We start from the raw sequence: 13,087 nt of genomic DNA, 5'->3' as shown, positions 1-13,087 counted from the left end.
AATAACCTGGGCAGTTCGGCCTATGTCCCGCCTACTACTCCTGCCAGCCAATAACGTTCACAATTCCTCTGCCAGCCCCGCCTATTCCTAGGGCTGCGGTGGAGCCTACGGTCTGGTCGCCTGCACACCGTAAAGCCCGCTGTACACGCGCAGCTCCTCGGCTTCGTTAGACCGGAAGGCCCTCTGCCCTTTCCTGAAGGTCCAGGGAACGAACGTCATCTGCCACCACTGGAGGCCCAAGACCCCAGAAGTTAATCTCACCAACCGTAGCGGGGTGAAAGCAAATTGAAAAGGCTGCCCAGGACGCCCACCTGACCCCAAGTGTCCCTCAACCGGAAGTGATTTTCTCCTCTTCCTCCTCCCACCCACGGTTAAGAAGGGAGGAGAAGGGCAGCCAGGTCTGGCCCGGCATGCCTCGGGCTTCCGGTGACCTCTGGCCCTTTTCTGTCGCACGCTCTGCTTCCTAGCGTGCTCGCTCGCTCACTGCCTTCCCTTCCTCCGGTTTTCCTTCGCGCACTACCTGGTGACTGTGGCGCCCGCGACCGGCAGAGAGGCGGTGGCGGAGGACACCCGTCATGGCCGCCTCTAAACCTATAGAGGCGGCGGTGATCGCTGCGGCTGCGCCCGGCTCCGGGAGTGGGGTGGGCGGCGGCGGAGGTGCGACCGCGGGCCCGGGCGCTGGGGGCCTGCCGCGATGGCAGCTGGCCCTGGCGGTCGGGGCGCCCCTGCTGCTGGGCGCGGGTGCCATGTACCTGTGGAGTCGGCAGCGACGGCGCCGAGAGGCCGGGGGCCGAGGCGAAGCCGGCGGCCAGAAGCGCCACAGTGAGCGGAAGACCCCGGAGGGCAGGGCCAGTCCGGCCCCGGGCAGCGGACACCCCGAAGGCCCCGGTGCTCACCTGGAAATGGTGAGAAGCAGCGCTGGGTCATGGAGGTGGAACCCAGCGATTGCAGCCTTTCCTTGATGGGTTGTGCCGGTCAGGGGGCTTCCCATCAGACGGCAGCACGTGGGTTTAGGGAGACTCGTGTCTGGCTACCTTTATAGGGAATGGAGTAGCCGGAGGGCACAGGCTAGCGGGCTTCTTTGACAGTTTCCTTTTGGTTTCAGAAAAATATTTTTCTCAGTGACACAGCATTTATCCCTAGTGTTGTGGGTACGGTGGACATTTGCAAATAGTGATGATTGTGTTTAATTAACTAGTGAAGGAAGCCAAATTCCGTTAACGCTTAATACCTGGTAACATGAATTGCTTTGGTGATATCCAAGGCCTAGAACTTAATCGGTAATAACCTTTTAATAACGAGGCACTCCCCTTTTTTGAAGTGTTTTTGGTTGACAGTAAAAAATGGTGTTCATTGGCATTTGTTTTTTCATCTGTGAGAGTGCTTAAACATTTTGGGTAGAAGCATCTTCAGTTCCATTTTTCATTTTACCTGGAAATTGACATGACCAAGGTTGACATTGGTGAAACAGATTCTCTGATGTTAGGAGAAGCATTGGAGAATCTGGTGAAGTGCTTTGTATGCTTTTGTTGAACTATTAAATCCTTTTGGTATCTTAACAGCTGTGCAGGAAATTGGCCAGGCTGCATTTAACAATGTAGGATGGGGTGAGAGAGAGGGTTTTATCCACCTCTGGGATTATACAGTGGTAGTTACAGAGTAAATCAGAGGTCAGAGAAACCACTGGTCAAATAACTCCTAATTATATATACATTTGCAAGTCATTTCCACGTTATACTATTCTGAATGAAGACATGTTTTCTTACTAAGTAGTCAAATTAGCTTTAAAGGAAATTTTGATGTGGGAACCAACTACCATAATTTAGTACATACTATATGTCAGTCATGGTCAGTCATGAGAGAGCCAGATAGTTTTTCTAATAGAGTAAAACAAACATTGCCCTTTTTTTTTGATATAGAAAATATGCATTACACTATGGTGAAAGAACACATGATCTGTGCGAACTAGGAGATGTGTGCTTTATGTTGGGCTCTCCAGAATAGTTACCTTGGGAAAGTCATTTTCTCTCTCCGGCCTTAGTGTCATTCGGTAGACTAAGTATTAAAATACTAGATTAGACTGTTCAGCCCTAATGGTGATTCTGAGTTGCTAACGAGAATGGTAATCATGGGCATTGTTTGAATTAGTCATCACTTGTCTTACGTCATTTTCGTATGTCTGAAATTCTCTGGTCATTTCCTATTTCATTTGTCAATTTAGTTTTAATCACAGAAGAATAAGAGATGAATGAAAAACACATAAAAGTTCTGTTATATAACAATCACCAAAAATAAAGATAGCTTCTACACATGAAACGAGGTTTTGACGTTTCATTGAAGTTTCAAATACTACCCCATCTCACCCATTTGGTATTTGATAGAATTTAGCAAACTTTCTTGCAGATTTTAGATTTCCTTAAATCCCATTTTCAGTTTTTCAGCATTGTCTGTGTCAACACTGATGATTTTTAAATTTCATGTGTTTTCTAGTTTTATCAGAACAATTCTTAAGTTCACCTGACTGCTATTAAAAATTAGACCTTAAGAGTAACTTCTTTGTGTGCTCGAACTGCTTTAAAATGATTTATTTTTGACCCAAAATAAAACAGAGTTAAACACTTGTACATAGTGTTGTACTTGTGGAATTTGTGGGCTTTTACCTATAATCTTGCTTTGAGTTACTAGGTGATTTTTTTTAGTAAAGCGACAATAAGAATGCCAATTTTTTAGTGGAAATTTGTATTTTAACTGTTTGTGACCAATAAATACTAAAAGACTTTTTTTATGGTCTAGTCGTTGGAGTTGTTATTTGACTATCTAAATATAATTTGTTTATTATCTGTAGTTGGAGAAATTGCTCTGTATTTAAATAGCACCTTTAAGTTGGCAACCTCAGTGGATTTTGTAATTAAGGAAGCATTTGTTTGAACTAATGGAAGAACTGGCAGAATCCTGATGCCCTTATTGTTCTTTCTTCACTTGAACGATAGCTATAATTTTGAAGGGAGTGAAGGAATAGACATATTGTCAGCTTAGGGTTCATTATCAGTGAATAATATGGGAAGATCAGTGGTTTTTGTCATTTGACTTATGTTTGCCTTTATGTAAAATTAACTAATAAAACTACTGGATTTCTCTCTTGGGTTTGAGATTTTCATGTGCAATGTAGACCATATTCAATTATCTTTTTTCTGGGAGAGCAAACACTTCTAATGAAAAGGCAGACATCCATATTTTTGTTTAGCTATTGGAGATTTTAGGATTTTACTAAAGAAAGGCATCTAATCACGGTTGATAGCATCTGAGATTGAGGTACAGTAGTCTGCCTTTATCCAAAGGGTATATGTTCCAAAACCCTTATTGGATGCCCGAAACTGCAGATAATACCTGACCCTATATTTACAGATGCACCTTGACTTAACGATGGGTTTACATCTCGATAAAGCCATCGTAAGTTGAAAATACTGTAACTCAAAAATGGTACATTGAAGAGTGTCAGTTCTTTACCCTTGTGAATATGTGGCTGATGGAACTGTAGCTCACTGTCGCTTTCCAGCATCCCCAGAGAATATCATACCGCATATCTTTAGCCCGGGAAAAGAGCAAAATTCACCATCTGAAGTACAGTTTCTACCAGATGTGTTGCATTTTGACACCATTGTAAAGTTGACAAATCATAAGTCAAACTATTGCTAAGTCAGACTGCCAGTACCATGTTTTTTTCTTATACATACATATGTTTGATAAAGTTTAATTTCTAAATTAGGTACAATAAGAGATTAACAGCAGTAACTAATAATAAAATAGAACAATTATAACAATATACTGTAATAAAAGTTATGTGAATGTGGTGAGACTCAAAATTACCGTACTGTTCGCGCCGTTCTTGTTATCATGTGAGATGATAAAATGCCTGCGTGGTGAGATGAGGTGAACAACGTACGCATTGTGAGGTAGCATTAGGCTGCTACTGACCTGGAGATCCATCAGAAGACGGATCATCTGCTTTGGGTCGTCAGGAGCAGACCATGTCTGGACTCGTCGTCAGGAGCAGACCATGTCAACGACTGGGAAAATTTTCCAACTGTGGGTAACTGAACCCGGGAAAGTGAAGTCACGGATAAGAGGGAACTGCTGTACTTACAGTAATAACTCATATTCCATTGGGGGCCATTATAAAAGTCTACCATGATGTGCCATTGATTCAGTAGTTTTTAAAAATAACTTGAAGAATTACAAATTCTCAGGAAGTTCTTTGAAGATCATCGTATCCATAGGGCTTTTGAATCTCTGGGCCTGATATCACAGGAGACCACCACACCCACATATACACCAAGCGGGGTATCTTGGTTGCACAAACGTCTTAGGTTTTTCTTTTTTTGAACAACCTGTGATTTTAAAAAAAGTGCATTTATTTAAAAGCATTGTTGACTTTACAGTAGCTTTTTATCCAATTGTTTTTTAGTCCGATGATCAAAATACAGTTATTCTAATATTCAGGTTTTTTAAATGTTACACAGGTTATCCCAGCCCTCTGGAATGCAAAGGGAGAAGTGCACCTAACCATTTTCATAACGGGATCAAAGACTGAGGAACCTGTTGTTACCAGTCATCTTCTAAATGAAATAATTCTCTTCCCCCCAAATTATCTGATGATCTGTTTCTAGTTATTTTTTTAAAATTCAGGATCACCAATGACATGCTTATATAAGTCCAGTGAACATCTTTCAGTCTTTTGTCTTACATGATTCTTGACAATCTTTCACATTGTCTTCTCTTAATATCAACTTTTCCTGTGCCTTTTGAGGCACTACAGTCTCTTGATTTTTTTTCTTTTCCTTATTTTATGACTTCTGATACCTCTTCTGCTGATGTACTCAGTCTGCTTTCCAGGCTCTTCTCTGCCTCTCCCTTTCGGTGACCGTGAAGGTTCTGTCATAGGCATTCTTATGCTCTATTCCTTCAGGATGCTTGCTTACCCTCTAGCAGCTTTACTTAGCACTTACATACTTAGGGCTCCCCATTTTCTTGTGTATAGCCCAGACCTCTCAAGAGGCTCATATTTAAAAGGAATCTCCATTACATCGCAAGTATTATATTTCACACCCTAGACGCCCGTTTCTTTCCTGAGAAGACCCCTTATCAGTTAATGTGCCACATCTAATTTCCAAAGCCAGAAACTTGAACATCATCCCTAACTTTTTTTTATTCTCATGTTCTCCACACCAGTCTAGAAAAACATCTGGGAAATCCTGCATTTTAAATATCTGACTACCACTCCATTCCCACTGCCATTATTTCTCCACTGAATAACTGCTACTCTCATTATTGCCTTCCTCCAATCCATTTTGTCACCAGCAGAGTAAATCTGGAGAGTCCCGTGCTTAAAACAATTAAGTGGTGTACTGTTCATTGCCCACAAGATAAAATTGAAACTCATGATTGAAGACACTCCATGATCTTGATCCTGCTTAGCTCTTCAGCTTCTTCTCTTGCCACTTCCTCTGGTTTCTCTCCTTGGATGTTCTGTGAACAGTACGGTCAAATCACAACATGTAGTCATTTCACCTTTTCTGAAATCCTTCTCTCCCTAAGCACACCACTATGTAATTACATGACACTGAACTTTTTCCTTATGTAGCACTTTCACATGGTACTAGGGTTGCTTACTCATGTTTTTCTACTATATTCTTGAGTCTGTCCAGGCTGGGATGGTTCTTAACCTTTCTCACCATTGTATTCTCAGACCTAATACAATGCCCAGCACATAGCAGGTGTTGAGTGAATGAACCAATGAAGCTTCATTCTTTGACATCTGTAAATGTGTGTGTCTGAGTGTCTTTATGTGTCTGTGTGTATATATATATAAAATATATATTTTAATTCCACAGGTTGGGTATTTTTTTTAAAATTCTGGATTTTCATTTTTATTCTACGAATTGATCCTGGAAATTGGTATAACATTCTTAAACCTCATTTAGGCATAATTTTTGTAAGTCACTTGATTTTGTATGAACTATATCCATAATGCTGCAGAAGCAGCATTCATACACGTAGATTCTTGTTAGGTAAAGAGTAGTCTGTGTTATGATTTAGTAGGTGGGTTTGGTTGTAGATTTTTTTAATTTAAGGATATAATATGGGAAAAAGCTTGATTATTTTAGATATTTTCTTATTATCCTAGGTTTGATTCATATAAAAGTAACAACTGGTCAATGAAATATTGAAAGATTGTTTTTCATGCAGTAAGTGTTCCAAAGTTAAATGCTACTTCTGTAAAGCTGTAAATCCTTTGGAATTTGGTAAAATTAAGGGAATAAAACCATTTAAGAGAAGCATTGTCAAACCAGCTCCTGTATATTTTAACTGGATACCCATTTTATTTTTCTCATTCTAGCTCATTTTCGTTCATAGTGACTATATGTGATTATCAGGATAATTAATAAATACTTGCTAAGAATTTACAGTAATTCCTTACTGCCAAATGTATCTCAGTGAAAGCTTTCTGTAATGTAGTCATGTTACCATTGCAGGGCTTATTTTAGAGGTCCCTTTCTGATCTCAATTTCTTCTGTGTGTGTGCTAAATAACCCTTACAGAGTTGTTTTTCCTTCTTTGAGTATTTTCCTGCCCTTCGTTAGTCATTTTCGTTCCAGAGCAGATTCTTGTAAGTAACCTTCACTGACAAGCCTTGATTATTTTCTTACTTTGTATTCCCCTAAATTTACTGATTAGACCTTAATATCTGTAGTTTTGGTCTTGAAGTGTTTGTTACTTGTTTTTCAGAGTCAATTTGGCTCTGCAGAGGTGGGGGAAGGCTCCTAGATTTGTTTCTTGTTTGACAAGTTTCAGTACACAGAGTTTATTGGAAAAAGAAGACACATTTACTGTGTCTCATTGTTTCCTTTTAGATTTATTAGCTGAGTTACTTTTTTTCAAGTCTTGCATTTTACCCAAATAGTTTTGATGCATTTGTGTGTGTATGTGTAGTTGCTGCTCTTTGGACTAATAATTTTCTGGTTATTATACAATTTACTAATGACCTAATGTCCATTTTTTTAATGTGAACTGGGATCTCAGTGTTTTGATCAGTAATAGTTCTTTTGAGAGGCTGCCAGTTTATACTTGTTTCCTGCAGTGGCCTCTTGTGTTCCTTCGGGATAAGGACTATCCTGTTGGTTGTATAGTGGAGTCACACTAAGTGTGCTTTTAACTAACATGAATTCGGTTCTACTTGCTTGGAAAAAAAGTAAAACATTTAATTGTGCTGATGATTCCCTTTGTCTTTCACTGAATGACGTTTCTCTCTGGAGTCAGTAGTGGGCAAGATGTGATGATACCTGAATCTGTTTCCTTTGTTTCAGCTCCAGAGTGTGAATCTGGGTGTGATTTGTATGATAAAGGTTTCACATTCATAAAACATACATGACAGTCCATCAGTATAGAGGTAAAGTTTAGGCAATTTGGAGTCAGGTTGCTTTAGATTGAATCCTATCTTGGGCAAATTTCTCAATCTTTTTGGGCTTCAGTTTCGTTATATGTAAAATGGGGATAATAATAGCGCTTACCTTATATCTCCTGTGTGGGGCTTTTTGGAAGAATTTCTGGAATTTTGACAATTAATGGTTTTCTGCTTCATGTGTTAACTTCAGGTTTCCCTAGAAGATTTGACCCCAAATATTTGTTGAATTCATTTAGCAGAATCACAGGTTCATGGAGTTGACTGTTGGATAGTTATTAATTATGAAGAGATGAAACTTACTCAAATCTTTGTTGGAAAGGACTAAGTTTTCTAGTAGTTTGTGTAACACTTTGATTGACGTACTAGGCAGAAGTGAATGTCTTTTCTTTTTCATGATTCACCTGTGTTCTTACCAGTAAGTTTAAATGTATGACCATGCATTGCTCGTGGAAATTGAATATGTAGTACCTAATCTTTTCAAAATGTTTTCTTTTAGGAAGAGGTTAGTGTTTTTTGAACCCACCAAAGTTACACGTAGGAGGCCAAAGTGGCAAAAGAGGAGTAATGGGAGTTTGGAGTCTTGTGTGGAAGCAGTGGAAGTTACTGGAGGGTTTGAGCAGGGAATGACATGATTCAGCTTACTTAAAAGATCTTTCAGGTCAATTAGAGACTAATTTGTTATAAGAAATGCAGGGGAAAGATGCATTTTCACAGAAATTTAGTGTAAAATATGAAATGTTCAGAATCTTAAAAAGACCACCAAAACCAAAAGTGGTTTCCAGTAAAATAAATTACTTTATCATCTTTTAAATCTCCTTAGTAGCTTTAAACTTTTTCTTCCAGTGCATTTATTTTAATTTCTACCTAGTATTGGCCTCAAAGCTTGTGAAAATAGGGTCTAGCTCCTGACATAGCAGAAGGCTGGTGTTGATTCATAATCTGGACTTGTGCTGACCAGCTTTTTGTTCTAAATTCCATCAGTGGGCCAAAATAATGAGCTTTTCTGTTCTGTCTCTGTTATAATGTCATTCTTTCCCTGCATTTATGTTAGTGAAGGGAAGCAGTTGGGCAGAATGTAATGGGTGGAAAGGGACGGTGAGCAGTTGGTGATAAGAACGGTAACCAAAATTGAGAGCTACACAAATGTAGTTTGGTTGCTTTCTGGAGTGGCAGTGGAGGAGCAGTGGAAGAGAATGTACGATTTGGCGGTTTGCTGGTGTAATTTGATCCTTTTCCACTCACTGTCATTCAGAGCATTGTTTTTTTCTACAGTACAGTAAGGAAAGAATTAAGCAGGCTCTGATTTTGGTCTTAAGAGTTAAAGAATTTGTAATAATTTTTAAAAGGAAGCTATTGTAAAACTTGACTAAATGGAGGGAAATAGCTAATTGAAAGATTCAGTTGGTTAGTTTTAGGTTGAGTGAGACTTTGCTGACTGAAAATAAGAAGTATCCATATTTCTGAGGAGTGGAAAGCCTTGTGTACCAATCCAGATTTCTCTCTATTCTTTTAACTTGTCAGCTCTCGCTATGACTGCCTCTCCTTGTGTTCCGTGTGATACCGTTTAGCCTTAAACTTCCAGTAGGCAGGGAAGAGTTCATTGCCAATTTGTGCTTATGAAATAAGGTCATTACTGTGCCCATAGAATGCTTTTGTTTAGTCTGCAAATCTTTAGTAAAAGTACTAAAGAAATCTTCAGTATGTATGTTTATAGTCAAACATACTTCTCACATGCATTTAATATGCCACATTATTTCTATATTCAGTCCCTAGTGTTTTAGGAGGTGGAGTAGCCCTGTTCTCCATGAGTTAAAGAAACATTGTAAACTTTTTGCAAGAAATTGAAACAATGTTTTTCTTTTTGTTATAATGTCAAAAGTAATAGGGTTTCATTTTGAAGTTTTATTAGTCACCATAGGGTTCACAATTATAATGTGTTCTTGGCAGATTTTACGTTTTAACAATAAAACTGTCCTTCTGTGCTCTATCTAAGGCTTTTGAATATTATTTTATCTGAGACTGCCTTCTTTTTGTTAGTATTTGCCTTTTGTATCTACATTCGTTTTTGACCTGTCATTTTGTTTTAGGTCATGCCTTGTAGACAGCATGTAATTTTTGGGTTTAAATAGTTTGAAAAGTTTTTGGTGATTTAACCTATTTACAGTTATTGTTATTATTGACATATTTAATGATTCCTGCCATAAGTACCCTGCTTTTTTGTTTCTTTACCTTCCTCTGCCTGCTTTATTTTGATAATCTGCCCCACTTTGGAGGTTTACTTTTAGTGTGAAGGAAGTTGTAGACCTCTATTTCTGTTCTTGTGTTCAACTTTAAATGTTAGTTTGGTTAGGTATAAGACTTTAAATTCAAGATACTCTTCAGAATTTTGAAGTTGTTAATTCATTGTTTTTTTAGTACCTATTGTTGATGACAGAATGACACAAGTTTGGTTCTTTATTCTTTGTAAGTAATCTTTATTTTTTACCTAAAAATTTTCAGGATCTTTCGTTTTAAAAATTTCACCGTGATGTGTCTAAAAATGTGTGTAAATTTTCTCCAACTTCCAATGTTTCCTTAGATACTCCTTCCTCTGCCTTTTCTTCTAAACTTCAGCTAGATAAATGTTGTCACTTCCAGATTTATACTACGTGTCATTTAACTTGCCCTCCAAACTTCTCACCTCCCTGTCCTCCTTTCCGTTTCATTTTCATAGACTTCCTTGGTTCCACCTTCTACTTGTTAAATTTGCCCCTCAGTTATGCCTCCATCCTAATATACAACCCAGCCATTGAGTTAATTGTCACAATTCTTTTTCATTTTTAAGATGTCTAATTGGTGCTCTTTAAAAGCAGCCCCTCTCCCTTTTCTAATAACTGTGATAGCCTCTCATTCCTCTGATGTTAAACTTTCTGTTTGCTTGGTTTATTCTGCCTTCTTAAATGCTTGTTTTCTGTTTGACTTCACTGCCTTTCTTTCATGTTAGCAATCCTTCACAGTGTGGTCTCTTGGACGACAGGCAAGGTGTGCTTGTCACTTCTCTCTGTACGTAGGGGATCGTCCCTCCTTCCGGATGACACAGCCTCACTGCAGTCTGAATTCTGCTTTTCTCAGTGGAGTGGGATGACTGTGGAGGTTGCTTCAAATGCAGTTTTTTCAGCAATTACCTTGAGTTGCCCCCCAGAATCCACAGCTACATAAGAGATTTCTTGTTGTCTTCTAATTATGGATGTTTTCTGCTGAGGATTTGTACTGTTAAAGTTTATGGAACATGGTTAAAGCTATTGACAAATGGAAGATTTTTATGTTCATCTATTAATTTATTGGTGCTGCATTTGGTTTCTTTCATCCTCCCACATCCTAGTTTTAAAATATGTGTGTTTCTTGTTGACATTGACTAGCTTAAGCTGGCTGTTTAATATTATGATCTTAGATAGTTTCTTCTTTGTACACTGTACTTAATAACTATAGCTGTAGTCAGAAAAGGGAAACAAAAGGTAAATGGAGGGGAAAAGCAGCAAAGAAAAATGAAGCAAGAATAAGGGAGAAAAAAGCAGATAGAAAAATCATTTTCTTTGTGGCAGAGATGCCCTGGGCCCCAAAGCAACTTAGCTTTCACAGCCCTTGTAAGTCATTTGTGGGGACAACTGTTAGTTTGATGTGAAAGGAATTGCGGTTTAGAAGGTTACAAATAATTGCAAAAACCACAATTAGTCGGTGCACCAACCTAATACTTCTGCTTTTGCTTTGTCAGTGTTTACCTATTGGAAATAAATGGATTCTTTCACAATCACATATCTAATAAAGTTGGATAATGTTGACAAAGTTTTGGGTAAACACATGCCACAAAGCTCAGGAACCTAGACAACTGGATTTGTCTACAGAGATGCTTTCCATGTGTTGACATATTCGCAGCTGCCCTCAGTGGGTATTAACTGCCAACTCTTCTGTGTTGTACACATGAAGTATAAACGTTGGCTCCTCCAGAAATCAGACTCTGAGACAAAAATAGGAATGCAGACCTTATTGATGGGCAAACAGTAGATCTGGGATAACAACTGTAATGAAGATCTAAAGTGTTTCTAGTGTCTACTCTACACTGTTGACAGCCTAATAGAAAAATAGCAACACACATGAATGAGTGGTTTTCAGGATAAGAAAGCCAAGTGGCCAATACACATGAAAAGATTTTCAAATTCATTGACAATAAGGAAAATGCAAATTAAAATAATGGAATATTACTTTATACCAGGGTTTTTTAGCTTTTGGCACTACTGACATTTTGAATCTAATTCCTTGTGGGGGGCTGTCCTGTGCATTGTGAGATGTCAGCAGCGTACCAATGTCTGTCCACTGCCGGTAGCTCCTTCTGCCATCCAGTTGTGACAATCAAAATGTCTCTAAATACTGTCAAATGTGCCCTAGAGAGCAGAATCACCCCTGATTGGGAGCCACTGTTTTATACCCATTGGACTGGCGAAGTCAAACGAGGTATCACACCTGTTCCTGGCAGGAATGGTGGGAAAATGGTACATTAAAGCACTACAGCCTTTTTAAAAAAAAAAAAGTCTTGTTTTTAAATTAAAAATATTTAAACCTTTTGGCTTAGCAATCCTACTGCTGAGACGATTTATATGAAGCGACTTGTACTGTAAACAGCCATTCTACCCTCCCATTTTTTTGTTAGTTTGTCATTTAATCACTGTGATCTGAATCTATTCCCGAGTATTGGTAATTACTTAACAATTGTTTCCTTCATTTCAGAATTCTCTTGATAGAGCCCAAGCAGCCAAGAACAAAGGCAACAAATATTTTAAAGCAGGAAAATATGAACAAGCTATTCAGTGCTATACTGAGGCCATCAGCTTGTGCCCTACAGAGAAGAATGTTGACCTTTCCACGTTTTATCAAAACAGAGCTGCTGCCTTTGAACAGTTGGTAGGTATCCGAAGTTTTTTCTGTGCTTTTTGTTTCTGTTTATTTATATTCTCTGCAGTTATTTATTCAACCAAATTTTACTGACGGTTTTGTATATGGAAGGTCACTATGGTAGGAGCTGGGTGTATAAAAGCAAACAGTGGTGCATAGGACTTGAGGAAGGATCCTGGCGTATAAAGAGGTGAAATTGGAGAGGTAGCAGAGGCCAGAGCAGGCAAAGCCTTGTAATGGTAAGGAGTTTGGGTTTGATTCTGAGTGTAATGGAAACTATTTAAGAGTTTTAAGTAGAGCAGGGACATCATCTAAAATTGCTCTCACTGTTCTGTCAAGACTATATTGGAGGGATGCAAGCGTGGAGGCAGGGAGATTAAGTAAGGATCTCGTAGTATCCTAGGTAAGACACGAAGGAAAGCTGACGACCAATAGCATTGGATGTGAAAAGTGAAGAGAAGCAGGAATGTTAATAATAGTGGGGTGGGAGAGGAGTAAGACAGCTAAGTAGACAGTTGAGTTGAGGAATGTCTGTTTTAGGAGAGGGGTTTGGGCTGAAGAGATACATTTGGGACTCATCTAATTGTAGGTGTTACGTAATGCCAGGGCCATAGATGTGGTCACCTAGGGGGAGAGAGGACATGAAGCCCTGAGGATTCCAGCATGTAGAGATCAGGTAGAGGGGAGAACTCAGCGAAG

At 39.0% G+C, this 13,087-nt stretch overlaps 1 protein-coding gene across 2 annotated transcripts in view; it reads left to right on the top strand.

Annotated features, from left to right (window-relative positions):
- The first annotated feature begins 140 nt into the window (after window positions 1-140).
- Window positions 141-13,087, top strand: part of TOMM70 (translocase of outer mitochondrial membrane 70) — a 34,031-nt gene continuing 21,084 nt past the window's right edge. The window contains exons 1-3 of one of the 2 annotated variants that reach the window (XM_033090869.1): window positions 375-520; window positions 739-905; window positions 12,224-12,397. In XM_033090869.1, the coding sequence (XP_032946760.1) occupies window positions 747-905; window positions 12,224-12,397 (333 nt within the window). In that variant the 5' untranslated portion in view covers window positions 375-520; window positions 739-746. Of the gene's footprint in view, window positions 906-12,223; window positions 12,398-13,087 lie in introns of both variants that reach the window. The other variant, XM_033090862.1, reaches the window with a different exon arrangement.

Source organism: Rhinolophus ferrumequinum, chromosome 2 (assembly GCF_004115265.2).
Source record: "Rhinolophus ferrumequinum isolate MPI-CBG mRhiFer1 chromosome 2, mRhiFer1_v1.p, whole genome shotgun sequence".
NCBI classification, from domain to species: Eukaryota; Metazoa; Chordata; class Mammalia; order Chiroptera; family Rhinolophidae; genus Rhinolophus; species Rhinolophus ferrumequinum.
Note: the sequence above shows the minus strand (reverse complement) of the source record. Positions and strands in the feature narration are given on the sequence as shown.